Source organism: Haliotis rubra, unplaced genomic scaffold (assembly GCF_003918875.1).
Source record: "Haliotis rubra isolate DU_JTF1 unplaced genomic scaffold, ASM391887v1 Scf490, whole genome shotgun sequence".
NCBI classification, from domain to species: domain Eukaryota; kingdom Metazoa; phylum Mollusca; class Gastropoda; order Lepetellida; family Haliotidae; genus Haliotis; species Haliotis rubra.
The window spans coordinates 173,708-191,195 of record NW_025767180.1 but is presented as its reverse complement, the minus strand read 5'-3'; the positions used below and the strand labels follow the sequence as shown (position 1 = coordinate 191,195).

The 17,488-nt window shown below is 41.9% G+C and overlaps 2 protein-coding genes across 2 annotated transcripts; one reads left to right on the top strand and one right to left on the bottom strand.

The window, feature by feature from the left end:
• Positions 1 to 3,301: 3,301 nt before the first annotated feature.
• LOC124291397 (failed axon connections homolog) lies at positions 3,302 to 10,309 on the top strand. Its single transcript, XM_046728383.1, has 6 exons — positions 3,302 to 3,466; positions 4,108 to 4,237; positions 5,301 to 5,497; positions 5,853 to 6,052; positions 7,030 to 7,146; positions 9,255 to 10,309. The coding sequence occupies exons 1-6, from the start codon at positions 3,357 to 3,359 to the stop codon at positions 9,359 to 9,361; spliced, it is 861 nt and encodes a 286-aa protein (XP_046584339.1). The 5' UTR covers positions 3,302 to 3,356; the 3' UTR covers positions 9,362 to 10,309.
• Positions 10,310 to 11,921: 1,612 nt separating this feature from the next.
• On the bottom strand, positions 11,922 to 17,367 carry LOC124291392. The gene is made up of 5 exons (XM_046728378.1): positions 16,404 to 17,367; positions 15,834 to 15,929; positions 15,433 to 15,545; positions 15,072 to 15,225; positions 11,922 to 14,504 (listed from the first exon to the last, which is right to left on the bottom strand). Exons 1-5 carry the CDS (start codon positions 16,573 to 16,575, stop codon positions 12,511 to 12,513), a joined length of 2,529 nt encoding a protein of 842 aa, XP_046584334.1. The 5' UTR covers positions 16,576 to 17,367; the 3' UTR covers positions 11,922 to 12,510.
• Between the last annotated feature and the right edge of the window lie 121 nt (positions 17,368 to 17,488).

Below are 17,488 nucleotides of genomic sequence, written 5' to 3'. Positions count from 1 at the left end.
TTCTTGGAATAGACTTATTCCCTAGTCAAAGAATATAACTGATCATAAAAGTACAGTTTCCATCCTTGTTTATGATATCTGGAGAAAAATAGATATTGGTAAGTCTGAAGTATCCACAGTAACCTAATGTAATGTATGTAGATTAGTGTCGCGATCTTTTATTCATCTTCGTGATAATGGAAGCAAATAAAAAATCTTCAATTCATATTCACAAAAATAAATGCATGATTGTATAATAACGGCTGCCATCGAAATTTTAACTAAGAAAACATCCATGAATCATGGAACGATTAATCTGGAGTTCATGTCAATGACCTTTGAAACAATTTTTCTGTTGACTTCGGATGTCTTACTTTATCATAAAATTGCAGACTTTAACTCTTTGTAAAAAATGGCCCAGTTATCAATCATTTATGATGGAGGTGTTCCATTTTTCGCGTGACACGACAAAAGTAAATAAAGTCATCCACCTTTGGTAAGAGACAAGGCGAAATCTCAGCAAAATAGCTTCAGGAAGACACAAACAACTTCAAATATTTGTTATATTCGGGGCATAGTCATATCCTTTCAAACGAAACAAACATCACATAACACTTGTTACTGCACTAAAGTGCGGCAACGTCCGAGTCCCAAGAACTCTTCTTATTTCAGTGACTTGAGGTTTTGGTGAAACAATTGAACGAAATAAAAACAATGAACGTCTATCCTGGCTGAAACAATACATCATTCTCTGTCTACAGATACTGTCTCAGTTGTAAGCCTCGCGAGGCGCTACTTCCGGTACTACGCTGGTTCCCTGCTCCCTTTGCGCGCGCAGACGGGGCCCAGCTTACTTCCGGTACCAGATTTCCAGTGATATTCAAGAACCAGTTCTGGTTCCTAATTGCTCGACCAACAAGTATGACTTCACTTGACCGGACTTAGTGCTTGGCTGTCACAGTTGTTGCCAGTCGTAATAGTTGGCTAATTTGGGGATGGTTAGATCGGAAATTGAAGTGACTTCATAGATAATGTTAAACATATCAAATATATAAAGAAGCTTTAGTAAATTGCCATCCTTTGTTTCATTATCACTATGAAACCCTATTACTTCTCTGTTACCATCCCTTTCTGTCATGACAGAAAACAGTTTTGTGTTATCTTCCTCTAGGAACGATACATCGATCTTGTACTGCTCTCATTCGTTTACATTTTGTTGTGTTCGAACAATAAGCAAATGGTTTCCTTTAACGGGAAGTACTTTTGGGATATGATATCTCTTGTTGTTTGCTTCGCGGGATCTTTACAATATTCCAGAATTCTGGACTCGGTAAATGATCTCAACCTTTCTTCAAGGTCTTTATCCGTCCGTCTCACTTCGGCTAATTGACATTTAAAATGGCGTTGATTTTGTTGTTCATACGTTCCTCCGTTGATACAATGTTAGATATTTCAAATCCGTCCACACACACCTCGAACTGCCGCCCACTCTTCGTCTAACGTTCAGACCCTCTCCTGCTGAAAAGGTCTGAGCTGAGCCTTTCCTCGTCGCTGCTAAAGATACAGAAGGATACTCCTAAAATATACCCCAAATTAGTTATGTCGTATTTAACTGTTCCTGAACTTAATCCTTTGTCCCAGTACTATTCATTTAGAACACTTGACGCTCTTTGCTGATTATAGAATAATTCGGCAGCCTCAAAGTGTTTGGTTAACTTCCAGGGGCTCCTTACACGAAGCAACGTTTACTGAGGTTAACCTTAACTCCCATTCTTTAACATTGCACTAAGGTTACCTTAGTGACTTGCGATCATGTTAGTGCTTTGTGAAAGGAAGCCCAGGTCCTAGTAAGTCTCTCTGCTGACGTTTAGTTCGAAGTTTATTACAGCACCTTTGAACGCCTTTCGAGCTTAGCTATTGGATTTACCTTGTTTGTGGGTAGATGACCTCTGAAAAGGTCTGAGCTAAGCCTTTCCTCGTCCCTTCTGAAGGTACAGAGGGATACTCCTGAAACATCCTCCAAATTAGTAATGTAGTATTATCTGTTCCTGAACTTAATCCTTTGTCCCAATACTATTCATATAGTATGGTGAGCGACGTTTGTTTGCAAATAAGGACCATTTTGATCACAGCCAACCATATAGAAACCACAATCTTCATAATAAAGTTATAAACATGAGGCGTTGGGGAAACTGTCTGTGAGAGCCAAACACGAAACCTGGTGGCCTTGCTCAAGATAGATTTCTCGAATCTTATAGCTATATGGTGGCGGTCTGTAAATAATCGATTTACACCATTGGGATACGACATGTGTCAACCAAGTTAGTAAGCTTGACCGCCCGATCCGGTTAGTCGCCTCTTACGACAAGCATGGGTTACTGAAGACCAATTCTAACCCAGACTTTCACGTGTACAGAATATGTATATGTAATGGCGTGGGAGGGAATGGGTAGTCCCGAAGTAATGCACGATTAACCCAAAAATATTGATTTTGTAACTGAAATCCCCCACTATATATATATCGATTTGTAATATACATCTTGAATACATGTATATGACAACAAAATACCACTTCGCCCAGCAATTATCGGAAACCTATGTGCACCGATATGTTTAACACCCTGACTAACATCTAGAAGGTTACATATCATACCCTATATTAACCCCCGACTCCCATATGGGGCGGTGGGGTAGCCTTGTGGTTAAAGCGTTCACTCGTTACGCCGAAAATCGAGTTTTCATTCCCGACATGGGTACAATATGTGAAGCACATTTCTGGTGTCCCCCGTGCAATATTGCTAGAATATTGCTCAAAGCGGCACAAAACCATACTCACTCCATCACTTACCAATATCGGGCCATACTACCGTAAAGAAACCTGTTTATGACATGACATAACACTAAATTGTATATATTTGCAAGTTGTTTTGAAGACACCGTCACCGAAAAGCTTCCCGTCCTCTCTATTGATGAAGGACCCTAAGCAACTTCATGCTAAAATATCCCCAATACAATGTCAGTACGCTGCCTAAGATTAAGGTTGATTAGTTATATGTAAATATGTTGTTTCACAAGTCGAAGCTCGAAACTATTTATAATTTACCTAACAATGTCGGAAAACGCACGTAAAATCTCTATTGTATGGCCACAAAATCTCCAAGAAAACACTCAAAAGGCAACATAACAGCCTGGTTCCCGCGTTCGAAGCGTAGCGCAGCAGACCCCGGGAACTAGGCTGCGAGACGAGTCTCCTTGTAGGTCACGGAAAGAGGCGAGTAGTTACGAATGCTAACGTCCCACACCCTACTTATCTCCCTTTGCTTAAGACGCCGATGACCCAGAAATCCACTTGGACCCAACCGGAGTGAATCAGCATCATGAACGGATTTCTGTGTAGTTACAACTTGAATCACAGACTTATTTGTGTTGCAGGTGGCGTGACAGCAGTGGCAGTATCCGTTGTCATCGTCAAGAAACTATGGCCTAAGTATGACTGCTTGTGGAGGCGCATTATCAGCAGTTCGATCGATCCACATGAGAGTCCATTTGCTGTTCATTATGAGTGTTTAGTCATGCGGGGTGAATATGTGGTTAACTTAGGGTGGGTGTGGGGACGCTGTCTCAATGCTGCTATCTATATGTGCCCGTTGTAAAATACGGGGTGAGAAGCGAGTTCATTTACCTGTGTAGTCCTACTTAGCGATCAGTGAAGTGACGAAGCGCCCATAAAATACCCTGTATGACGGCCGCACCTTATTTGAGTTGGAATTAAAACTGACGGCGTGTGAGGTGAAATGGTGAGAGGGCAGGGTTTGGGGAATATGTGAGTGAGTGAGTTTAGTTTTGCGCCGCTTTTAGCGTATTAGGTGTTTCTAGGTTATCTTTAAATGGCTATTGGTTTGTAAAGTGTGTGAAACACATTTCTGGTGTCCCCCGCTGTGATATTGCTAGAATATTCCTAAAAGTGGCGTAAAACCGAACTCACTCACTCACTCACTTCCCTGTAACAAATGACTGGGCCGTACCTGGACTAGGTCAACCGTGGCCCTAGTACATTGTTCAGGTAGAATATTCCAACTTAACTGAAAGGCAAAATGTCCATATTGTGCAATTGATATTGTGTTTCAGAAAAAAAAAGATCTACCCCCGGGACACGGTCATCCTTCATCAGGTAGGGAGGGGACCCTATGCTCCAAGTTTATCTCCATTTGTCGTCAAACTTGAGACTTATATCAGGATAGCAAAAATACCTCACCAGGTAAGTACATGTGTTATGATTGGTTATCGTAACATAACTGTACAATTGTATATAGTTTAACATAATTTTCATAATACCTTAAACACCTAAAACTGACGACACGAGAACCTGTCTGATATTATGAAATATTTACTCTTAGGGTTAAAAATATCTGCCAGACCACCGGACAGGCTACTTTTGATATTTGACCGTCCGAGATGAAAATAGGCCGTTCCGGACGGTTAGGCAGGCGGGAATTTTAAACGCTGCTGGTTGGTTTGTTGTTTAACGCCGCAGTCATCAATATTCCAGCAGTATGACGGTGGTCAGTAAATAATCGGGTCTGGACCAGACAATCCAGTGATCACTTTCTGAAAGGAGGGATCATACAAATTTTTTAACAAAACATCAACTACTAGAATATCAACCGTATGCTGTGAATAACATTCTAAAACTCCAACAGAAAGTATTTCATTCGATCAGCTTTCGTAATGCACATTGTTGTTGAAACCAGACAATCCAGTGATCACTTTCTGAAAGGAGGGATCATACACATTTTTTAACAAAACATCAACTACTAGAATATCAACCGTATGCTGTGAATAACATTCTAAAACTCCAACAGAAAGTATTTCATTCGATCAGCTTTCGTAATATACATTGTTGTTGCTCAAAACCCCTAACATAACATTAAACAATGTTTGTACGCTTCGGTTCGGAACGGCAGAGAACACTTTATTATTTGATAAGTGTCTGATCGATATTCGATAAATGAGATTATTTAAAGAGTAAGGTTTGATAACAGTCAACGATAGAATGGAATCATGTGACGTTCAAATATGATGCGGGGCGGTGGGGTAGCCTAATGGTTTCAGTGTCCGCTCGTCACGCTGAAGACCCGGGTTCGATTCCCCACATGGGTACAATGTGTGAAGCCTATTTCAGGTGTCCCCCGCCGCTATATTGCTAGCATATTGCTAAAAGGGGCCTAAACCCACACTCACTCACACAAAGATGATGCTAAACATTGAAACCAGGCGGGAATTCTGTTCATCGGATAGGCAAAAGAACATTTGTATTTCAGATTGCCCATGGAATGACTCCGTCTCCAAAAGGCAAATGGCCTTGGATCCAATACAACGAGGAGAAGGTGGCGGACTCCGAGCTCTGCATTGACTTCCTGAACAAGAAGTTTGGCGTAGATTTGAACAGTCGCCTAACGCCTTATGACAGATCCGTGGCCTTGTCGGTGGGCATCATGATGGAGGACCATGCCAGCTGGTGAGTGGGCCGAGGCTCTATGTTGGTGAATACTGATACAACAGTACTAGTTTGTTTGTTTGTTTAACTCCGAACCCAAACAATCCAGTGATCAGCAGCAGGCGCATCTACGCCATTGGGATTCCATGATATGTGTAAACAAAGACAGCGGCCTGACCACCCGATTCTGATCCTACGATAAGCATGGGTTACTGAAGACCAATTCTATCACGGATCTTCACGGGTACGAAACGGAGCCATTCTGAAGATTGTGTCCAGAGCATATTCATCTGAATATTATGCATGTATGATGCTATGAATAATCAAAGGTGATAATATTTTCATTTCATGTTATTATCATTATGATCATTTTCAGGTGTCACGCCATGTTTCGATATCTGTTTGACCCTGAGGCGACTTTAATTTGCAAGGCGTTCAAAATTGGTAAAGTGATGCTGTGGTACTACCAGAGAGGAATCCGCAAGCTCCTTTACACTATGGGAATGGGGCGGCACACCAAAGAGGAGGTCACTTTCTTCCTGAAGCGTGATCTGCAGGCTGTATCAGACATCTTAGGTTCGTATTAACTTTCCGCTTTGTATTTTTCCTTTTTGATAAACCTTGTGTTTTTTCCGATCTCAGAACAATTATATTATTTCATCATGTTGAAGATATGTCATTGGCAAATCATTTAATTTTATCAGTCATGGGAGGTAGTTCATTAAGACATTCGGCATACAGGTTGTTATATTGTATTTGCAGCTATTTTGCGGAACAGTTTGAGTTAATGTAGGTAAATGTGGTTTGTGTGATTCCAGCAATAGTGTTTCTAAAGTCTGCTTACCAACTCGGTGGGGTAGCCTAGTGGTTAAAGCGTTCACTCGTCACGCCGAAGACTGATCAGGTTCGATTCCCCACATGGGTGGAATGTGTGAAGCACCCATGTCCCCCTCCCATATGGCTGGTAAACAGCTAAAAGCGATCTCCCCAGCTCTGATAATTTGACACATTTTTCAAGTTAATCATAATTTACTGCATTTCTGGACATCTTACAATGATTAGCGAATTCCTGTATTATGAGCCAGCCATTTGTTATTTTTGGGAAAACTTATTTCATTTGCCTTGTTTCATTGTTCTCGACCGCACTGGAAAACAACAAAGTAAAAAGTAAAGTAAAAACAGTCCCTTAACCAATCGTAAGTAGGAGTGATTTCGTCGCCTTGAATATATTTTTGTGGTGATATCCCAGATAGGCTCTTGAATATCTGATTATGGTAGGGACACCAACTGGTTCGAGTCTGCTGCGTCTTTATGGAGTCAATGCCAAGGATGTATTATGCTGGAAAACCTGCTTAGTCCGGACTGTATTATTCCGTAAACCTTGACAATGTGAACATATTGTGCATGTCTGTTAATTTAAACATCAACACTTGCCAGCAGCAGCTCGTTAATCCGGTATGATATTAATCTGCACCTTTTCCATAGGAAGTCTAATCATCCAGAATTGGGGGTTTCCAATACATGTAAAACTTTTTCCGAAATTAATGTTGCAGGACAGAAGAAATATTTGATGGGCGACTCACCGTGTGAGGCTGATTGTGTCGTGTTTGGTCAGCTTAGTCAGTTACACTGGCATGCGGTGGGAAACGAACTGGAGACCATACTTACAGGTAGTGCTTTAGATTACCATACAACAAAACAAACTGGAGACCATGCTTACAGGTAGTGCTTTAGATTATCGTACAACGAAACCAACTGGAGACCATACTTACAGGTAGTGCTTTAGATTACCATACAACAAAACAAACTGGAGACCATGCTTACAGGTAGTGCTTTAGATTACCATACAACAAAACCAACTGGAGACCATGCTTACATGTAGGTCCTCAGCATACCATACAACAAAACAAACTGGAGACCATACTTACAGGTAGTGCTTTAGATTACCATACAACAAAACCAACTGGAGACCACACTTACAGGTAGTGCTTTAGATTACCATTCAACAAAACCAACTGGAGACCATACTTACATGTAGGTCCTCAGCATACCATACAACAAAACAAACTGGAGACCATACTTACAGGTAGTGCTTTAGATTACCATACAACAAAACCAACTGGAGACCACACTTACAGGTAGTGCTTTAGATTACCATTCAACAAAACCAACTGGAGACCATGCTTACATGTAGGTCCTCAGCATACCATACAACAAAACAAACTGGAGACCATACTTACAGGTAGTGCTTTAGATTACCATACAACAAAACCAACTGGAGACCACACTTACAGGTAGTGCTTTAGATTACCATTCAACAAAACCAACTGGAGACCATACTTACATGTAGGTCCTCAGCATACCATACAACAAAACAAACTGGAGACCATACTTACAGGTAGTGCTTTAGATTACCATACAACAAAACCAACTGGAGACTATACTTAGAGGTAGTGCTTTAGATTACCATCCCACGAAACCAACTGGAGACCATACTTAGAGGTAGTACTTTAGATTACCATTCAACAAAACCAACTGGAGACTATACTTACAGGTAGTGCTTTAGATTACCATCCCACGAAACCAACTGGAGACTTTACTTACAGGTAGTGCTTTAGATTACCATACAACGAAACCAACTGGAGATTATACTACTCACACTTTGCTAAGGATCACAAAAAGTCCCAACTTTACTTAAAAATAGATTTATTATTTGAAATTGTATCCATTTAAAACTGGATACATAATAATATGGTAACCCCTCTTTAGGCAAACAGCCACTTTAATCCAACCTTATGCACTTGGTACATGAGTAACCATAAAAAATGGTTTTCATGGCACCAATCAACCATTTTGCAAATCATGGAATGTGTTATTGACAAGTACACAACACCTGTCAATAGCAGGTATGAGATCCACAAGATGCAAGGACATACTGAAAAATAGGATATTTAAACTAAGTTAGACCCCACATCATAGTTTTCTGTTGAATCAACGATCTGATCCTTAGCAAAGTGTGAATAGAAGTACTGACAGGTTGTGCTTTAGATTACTAACCAACGAAACCAACTGGACGCCATACTTCGGGGGTAGTGCTGTAGATTACCATCCAGCGACCCAGACCGTTTGTCTAACTTTCAAGTTTTTATAGAAATCCCCCCAAAATATGTACATTTGCGGGGGAAAGAAGTAATTCTTTGACTTACTATTCTGAAATAAAGTGCACAGATCCATTTCTTTCAATTTTCCTCTCTCGTTTTCCTGAAAGAGATCACTTGTAACGCATGGTTATCTCCGGTACTGTTCTGTCATTGTTATTCCAATGCTGGTCGTAGGGGGAATGTATCAGGTGGTAATGCACAGTGACTTGTTTGACTGCGTCTCCCGACGTTGGAATGGTGTTCATAATATTAATCACTGGAATAAATTGTCTCGACGACGACGGCACTCCCATCATGCAGCTGAAATACTGCTGAGCGTGGCTTAAACAGCAACCACACAACTAAAGATCTTTTAAATGGGTCTATTTTCCTTATGTTTTAAGGTCGATGCTCATGCTGTTGATCACTGGATTGTCTGGTCCAGACTCGATTATTTACAGACCGCCGCCATATAGCTGGAATATTGCCGAGTGCGGCGTAAAACTAAACTCACTCACTCACCTTATGTTTTAAGTACCACTAACAACTCATCAACTTACTTTTACTATGAAATAGAATTTAGCAGTTTACAAGCCAGGCTTTCTGTACCACACAAATGACTTTCTTCATAATTCCAGACGAGTTTCCATCCCTGGCCGCCTACTGTGAACGGATGAAGGAGGCGTATTGGCCCGACTGGGAGGAGTGTACAACGAGAGGATTCACGACCGAAGCCACGAAATAATGGTTCAGGAAAACGTGTAGTGCTGTTTTAACAGTTTAGTTGACCACATTCATTTTATAAGGAAATAACAAATACTCTTGTATAACGTTCATTTTATGATCAATTGTATATATTGCTGTATGTAAGGGTTGTGATTGGAGGCAGTAATCTGTGGCGTGCTTGTAAACAATGATCGTGGGTTCGATTCCCAGACCAACCTGATCATGGACCTCGATTTGCCAACACCTTGTCCCTGCTGTTGGACTTATCCAAAGTGATAAGCGTCTAAGAGCTGCATCATATCAGTTTCCAACCACATCAAGCTGGCAATCCAAGATGGGAGTGTAACCGAAACACTGTTCAAAGCCGCCATACATTTTGTGATGAAGACCGACTGACTGACTGAGTTTTAGTTTTACGCCGCTTTTAGCAATATTCCAGCAACATCACGGCGGGGGACCGTGAACTGGGCTTCGCACATTGTACCCATGTGGGCATTCGAACCCGGGTCTTCAGCGTGACGAGCGGACGCTTTAGCCACTAGGCTATACCACCTACCCTTTGTGTTGAAGAATTGATGAACTGAGTTATTGTTAATAATTATGAAATACTATGCAGCTGTTTCAGATTGTTTGCTATTTAGCAGCCGACTCAACATTGTTCCACCTGTATTACCACAATCTGTAAATAATGGAGCCAGGAACAGGCTGTCAGTAACTCACATAAATGTGATCTATAACAGGCTTTATGTCTGGTCGTGTGTTCCATGATAAATGTTTACTACAATTGGAGATATTTCCAACGTTAAATGTTAATGATATTTTTATCAATAGACAAGTTTATGATATTGTTGCATGGATGTTTTTTTATATGTGATATTCTAAACACTCGGGGTTCAGCAACATGTGCTGTAGTCCCCTGCTTGTATACTTTGTCATGTACATGCACATTAAAAGAAGTTCATGTCCACCGATTGGTTAATATGTCAGTTTCAATTACCAATACGAATATATTCTCTGCTCACCTCAAGGTCCCATCCAGACCCGAACACCCTCGTAAACTCCGTATCTGCCTGCTTGATTCATACAAATCATTCGTTCGTTACTTGATTTCTATTTTAATAACTTATGTTCTGAGTGAGTGAGTGAGTATGGTTTTACGTCGCTGTTAACAATATTCCAGCAATCATGGAGGAGGACATGAGCAGAAATGGGCTTCCCCAAATCCACCATGTGGGGAATCGAACCCGGGACTTCAGCGTGATGAAAGAATACTCGACCAACCAGGTTGCTCCATTCCCCATAACTTGTGTACAAGTGAAAGATGTAATTGTTGGTGAAAGTGAAGGTATTCCTGAAAAATTAATTCCGTGACGCCAGTTACAACTTGTAACCTCGCTTGTTGTATGTTGTAGTCCGACAGACTGGATGCGTTGTGCCTTTGCTACAATTTTCTTCAGGTGTCAAGGCAGTGCTTCTCTTACACGTGCTATGATCAGATCGGATTTAGTTTTCCAGATTCTTCCCCATCAATATTCTAAATATTTCCCAAAGTGACATACGTCTTGGACCTGCACCACAATGGTCCCTTCTCCGACATTAGGCCGACACGCGGTTGTGTAACTGAAGTTATTCACAGTGACATACCTCTAGGACCTGCACCACGTTGGCCCTTCTCCGACATTAGGCCGACACGCGGTTGTGTAACTGAAGTTATTTACAGTGATATACCTCTAGGACCTGCACCAAATTGGTCCCTTCTCCGACATTAGGCCGACACGCGGTGGTGTAACTGAAGTTATTCACAGTGACATACGTCTAGGACCTGCACCACATTGATCCCTTCTCCGACATTAGGCCGACACGCGGTTGTGTATCTGAAGTTATTCACAGTGACATACCTCTAGGACCTGCACCACGTTGGCCCTTCTCCGACATTAGGCCGACACGCGGTTGTGTAACTGAAGTTATTTACAGTGATATACCTCTAGGACCTGCACCAAATTGGTCCCTTCTCCGACATTAGGCCGACACGCGGTGGTGTAACTGAAGTTATTCACAGTGATATACCTCTAGGACCTGCACCACATTGATCCCTTATTCACCATGACATTAAATACTCCGCTCACTTACTCCCGACTCGTGTAAGTCGTCCCTTAATTAGGATCAACGACACAGATTCCTTGTTTGAAGTCTGTTCCTTTTTCAGCAAGGTCCCAATATACTACTCATTATGCATTTAAGAAAACCCACAAATGGATAGCTATGTGTTGCAATACCCACTAGCCATGGCAAATGTACTAGTCATGTGAGTGAGTGAGTGAGTTTGGTTTGACGCCGCTTTTAGCAATATTCAAGCAATATCACGTCGGTTGGCACCAGAAATGGGGTTACCACATTGTACCCATGTGGGAAATCGAACCCGGGTCTTCGGCGTGACGAGCGAACGCTTTACCCACTAGGCTAATCCACAGGTCATGTATGAAATATGTATTTATGTATACACATTTAGTATATACATCATGACTATAACTGAGAGTCCAGAAAAATGCGCAGCTCAGAAAGAAGTCAAATATACATCATGACACTTCACAACATTTTATTGACATGAACAATATATATTTGTCTATCAGAATAATCATCTGTTTGTTTAACCCAACCTGACCTGTGAATAATATTTGAAACACAAATTGTAAGAAAACCATTACAAACCTAAAACTATGGAAACATATGCATATGCATTATCATAATCTCAAATTTATAGGAAACACATAATAACAATATATGGGTAAATAATTTAGTTATGTCAAAGTAGTGGAACTTCCACGAAATCACTCTCGATCAACATTTCCCTTTCTATATCACCCGATACAGCTAATTGTTTCCACAAATACTTAGACAAAGACAATAACTTAATGTGACTAAATCTGCATTAAATGGACAACGCAAATTATATATAAAGTCCTTCCTAAACCCTATATGATGGACAACGTATGATACAGTAACAAACGACACGTAATGGGCAGTATATGGTACAGCAGCTGAACCCTTATATAATGGACACCGTATATATGTAATGGATTCCTAAACATCTAAAATCATCACTCATTGACAAAGATTTCTTTCACTTTGTAACTGTAGACAAGTGGAAAGGAATGGACACCCTCACAGTTAGGCCACGCTCAATACCCTGGGACCACCGTGGACACAGGTGCTTGGCCTGCCTCTCCACGTCATCATCATCACGGGTCTGTTTGACCACCGCCCGTGTCCACAGCGGCTGGCAAGCAGCTTTCTCGTACGGAACAGCCTTCTTTCTTTCTGGAGGATTCTTTTCATCAGGAAGTGTCTCCTCTTTTCATGGAAAGGGAGCTTATAAGGTGTTTGTGTCCCAGCGTCTTCAGGGTCGTTACAGACGTCCTTCTTTTGACAGGTCATCCTCCCTTCATTCTTTCCAGAGTTGCTGCGCATCATTCTCCCAAATTCTCTGTAGCAAGCCTTATGACAACCCCAGGATTTGCCCATGGCCGGACACGCGATCTTCTTCTCATGTTTACTGCTGTTTGTGCTGTTGTAACCAATACTGAATTTGTCAGAGTATGAAGCAGGACATGTTGGAACTGTGTCTGCCAGATGAGTGCCCATTCCAAAGAGGTAGGTACCTCGGTGACCTCTAACCCCACAGACTCCTCCAACTGTGGATCCAGTTCCACGTAGATGAAGACGAAGGACAGGTCTTCGTCTCTGCCCCTGCTTTCCTGAACGTTGGTGTTTCTGAAGTCTGTTAAGGCCCATGAGGTATCGCAAGCGGCGCATGCGCCTTACGGTACGAAGACGATGAATTTGAAACGTTGGTCCCCTTCTATGGTTCATGTTCATTCTGTCTCTCTGCATGTTATACCCGCCATTGCATTTCGGCATCCCTTGATTCATCTGATCACATTTCCCATACCTTCGGTTGTGGCCGTAGTAGTTAGAAAGGGTCTTCCTGGGAAACCTGTTGAATACGACTCCACAAGATTCTTCTTCTGAGGATTTGAAGTTGGATGTTTCCCCCATCATCATCTGGAGACGAAAGCGCCGTCTGATGTTGCGTGGGCATGCTCTCTGCCATTTGCTTCCACGCTGGACTGGGTCACTGGAGCTGTTATCGTGTGACTCAGTTTCATCATCGCAAAACCTCACACATTTTTTCAGACATCTTTCCTCATTTGTGCGGTTGCATCCAGGCATGTTTCTCGGGAAGCTCATGCAACGATCACGACGGCGCTGACAGCTAACAAAGCTGCCATCAGCGAAGTGGCCATTGGGACAGCGTTCATCTTCAGTAATTTCATTTCGCCTGGACCATCTTCTAAAATCTGCCCCATTTGACGGGCACCACCTCTTTCGACTGGCCTCTCGTTGACCTCTGTGGCATCGATCTGGTCGCTGTGGACTTGCTCCATCATAACGGGCTGCTTGAAATCCTTCACAACCAGCAAGGAAGGATTTCCTGGTACCGAGACATCCATGGTATTGCTCAGTGATGCCTTTCGTACCCATTGCATATCTTGAAGCCGGGCTTGCTTGCATTGATCTCCAGTGTGGGCTCAGAGAGAGATCTTCTTCTGTGGTACCATCTCCTTGCATCGCCCGTCTTCTCCAAGGTTTCGGGCATTTGCTTACATTGGCATCTCGATGGAGGCGAGCCTCTTGCATCATTCGCCTTCTCCAAGGACCCCCACATTTCCTGGTCGTTTCATCACGTTGGACGCGAGCATCTTCCCGCATCATGGATCTTCTCCAACGTTGTCCACAGGATTTCAAAGGAGACGTTTCACCAATGGCATTCTGCTGCTGCAGGTGACATTCTCCTTGCATCAACTGCCTTCTCCAACGCCCTTCACAAGGTCTAGCTGGAGACGTACCATGACTTTCATTGCCATCACGCTGAGAGAGCCCATCCAGTTCTCTCTGTCGTCTCCATCGTCTCCAGCAGACGCGCCTCGGGATTACATCGTCCGAAGCTGTATCTTCATCTGCTGTAGGATCTGACCTACGCTGATGTCTCCGGTGACGCCAGCCGTTCACAGTGCAACCTTCAGCACCATTGGCTCTCGAGGATGCATGCAGATTCCATCGGCGACCGTTTCTACAGACATCATGTCCGGATTTGTCTGTATCTGAAATAAATAAACACCATATGAATATGGTTTAAATATTACATCTGACCAAAACAGGACATCTGGTACATGTACTATATGTATATGTATCCCATCCCACCCGTGAAGATCCGGGTTAGAATATTGATCTTCAGTAACCCATGCTTGTCGTAAGAGGCGACTAACAGGATCGGGTGGTCAGCCTCGCTGACTTGGTTGACAAGTGTCATCGTATCCCAATTGCGTAGATCGATGCTCATGCTGTTGATCACTGGATTGTCTTGTCCAGACTCGATTATATACAGACCGACGCAATATAGCTGAAATATTGCGGCGTAAAACTAAACTCACTCACTCACTCACCACATTTTCTTGAGTAATCATGTTTTCCTGCTGGTGGATCACCGTTTAATCGTCGGTAATATACAATAGCTGACTCTTATCTCCATCAATTATATTTTCCAAAATACACGAAGATATAAAATGTCAAGTCCTAATTTTCCAATCAATGCAAGCGAACATGTATATTTCTAGTTGTCATGGCAACAGTGTTGCAAACACATATGCGCAGCTTTAGAGACGACTTACGGTTGCAGTTTCGCCTGACTTGTTCTTTAGGCAGGGTTATCATGGCATTGACGTCGCCATCAGGGGCTCGTTCAACATCATCTATCCGTTCCCATCGTGGACCTTTCCCGGTCCATCTCGCCAAACGTCTGAAGTGACGGGGCTGGACGCCCTCCTATATACATAAAGTACCACACATATGAGTAATAGTAAAAAATAACTCTACATGACATTTCACATTTAAATCACACGAAATTTTTCTATCCTATTTATTGTATATTGAAATATACATATTCATCCATACTTGAATTTATATATCTTAGACAACACTATTTTGTCTACATATATTATAATTTATATTAATTACATTGGAATAACTTACCATTTTCATCATACGGCGTCCTCCAAAGCCAGCTTCATTCTCAAACGCCAATCTCCGAACGGCATTCGTTTCAAGGGACGTAACTCCTTCGGCTATATTAGCCACATCGTGTTCTGTCAAGCAGAGTAAACGAGTCTCAATACGAGAATGATATTTAGGTCACGCTGTTTCTATGCTTTCTCGGGATGTAGGCTTTCGCAGAGGGTTTGTTTGTTTTGAAAGTCACATGATCAATGCATTTATCTTATTCAGGAGCGGGGTCAGAGGCGAAATCGCACCGCAAGGTGTATATACCACCTGCTACATTGATCAGCAAAACGGTTAACTCCCAAACATCGTCAGTGCTATACACATATATTGATCTATAATGTGTTATTTATGTTAATTCGAAATCTGCTCACCTCGGACAACGATTTTCATAACAGAATCACGGGCACTGCTGAGAGCATCTTCGAGCTCTTCTTGTGAGGAGAAAGTTACTAAATCTCCGTCTGCATCTGAAGAGAAATACAAAGATTTTGTTTAAAACCATATGTTACTGTTCCACAAAACAATCACGATTAACAAAGCAATAAACTTAGAAGACTTGGTCTTCAAATAATGTTTACCAAATTTAAACAATAAACACGTACATCAGACAGTAATATATATACATAAAGCTCCAAATGAAGACTGTTTAGCAAACCATTGCGAACCTAATCAGTGGTAATTTAGTATTATATAAATTAATTATTAATTTAGTTATGACAAGTAGAAATATCTGGACTCATATTTCACACACACACACACACACACACACACACACACACACACACACACACACACACACACACACACACACACACACGTATATAATACTTGTGTGTGTGTATATATTAGAATTTTATTTATTTACATTCATTTATTTATTAGAATTTTACACTACGCTTAATTGTACCATATTGATGTATTACAGAGAGAGCAACGTTTACCTGTCCAACACAGTTTGAACGTGTCCGCTTCAAGGTGTGGGAACACCTGCATCACCTTCTCGTTGATGAAGGTGTAACTCTGGGCGGTGTCACTCGGAACAGTGAAACGTCGAACTTCGGTAGTCTCGCTGCCCTGCCGCTCATAAATCATCTTTATTACCAAGGATTGCATCTTGAGATTTCTCTGGTCAGGATATGTTGTACAGCAGAGGTAGAACTCAATGATTCTCACTTTTAGCAATCGGTATTCACTTTATAGAACGGTCTTATTTGTTCAGCAGACGACACTTGAGTCCTTGTATAACAGCAGCTGGCGAGGTAACTTCAGTATAGCTGTGTAGCGCTGGCCGGTAGAGTGATTCTGTTACTAAAACTAGGGGTTTATATACCAGGAAAGTCAGTGATGTCAACTGCTATGAATAGAATCAAACCGTTCCGGAACGTTCTCGTGACCGGTTCTGGACCGGCCCAAACTATTTCAGACCGGTTGCGTCAGAATCACGGGACTCGGGTCGATTAACCAAATCACGTGACGTACGAGAACCGTTCTGAATGGTTCTCGGACCTGACTAGTTCACATTCCTTGGCTCTCAGCCAACACTGCAGAGTGACGCAAATCTGCATGAAAATATTTTCACAATTAAAATAATTCACATTTATTAAATGCAACCTCTGTAAATAATACTGGTGCACCATCATGTTGATTAACAAACGTCACTGTATCGGATTAGGTAGCATTTGTTATTGATGACAAAATCGTTCTGTATCATGACCAGGTTATTTACTTGGCACTCAGCCAAGTTTGTGACGTCAGTGTCGTTTCTAATGCGTAGGTGTCACGGGAAAGTCCTATTCACGTGACCATGACTCATCCGCCCTCGTGATCCTGATGCAACCGGTCTGAAACGTGCCAGCTCAGTTCTCGGAACGTTTGCGAACGTTCGTTTCTATTTTCAGAAATTACAACATACATGGGGTATAAAATGTCGGGATCAGTTCGCTGAGAGAATCAAGCTACACAGACCATACCAGGTGACGTGAAATCAAGACAAAGAGGAGAATATCGAAGTTCTGTCGTCTGCTGA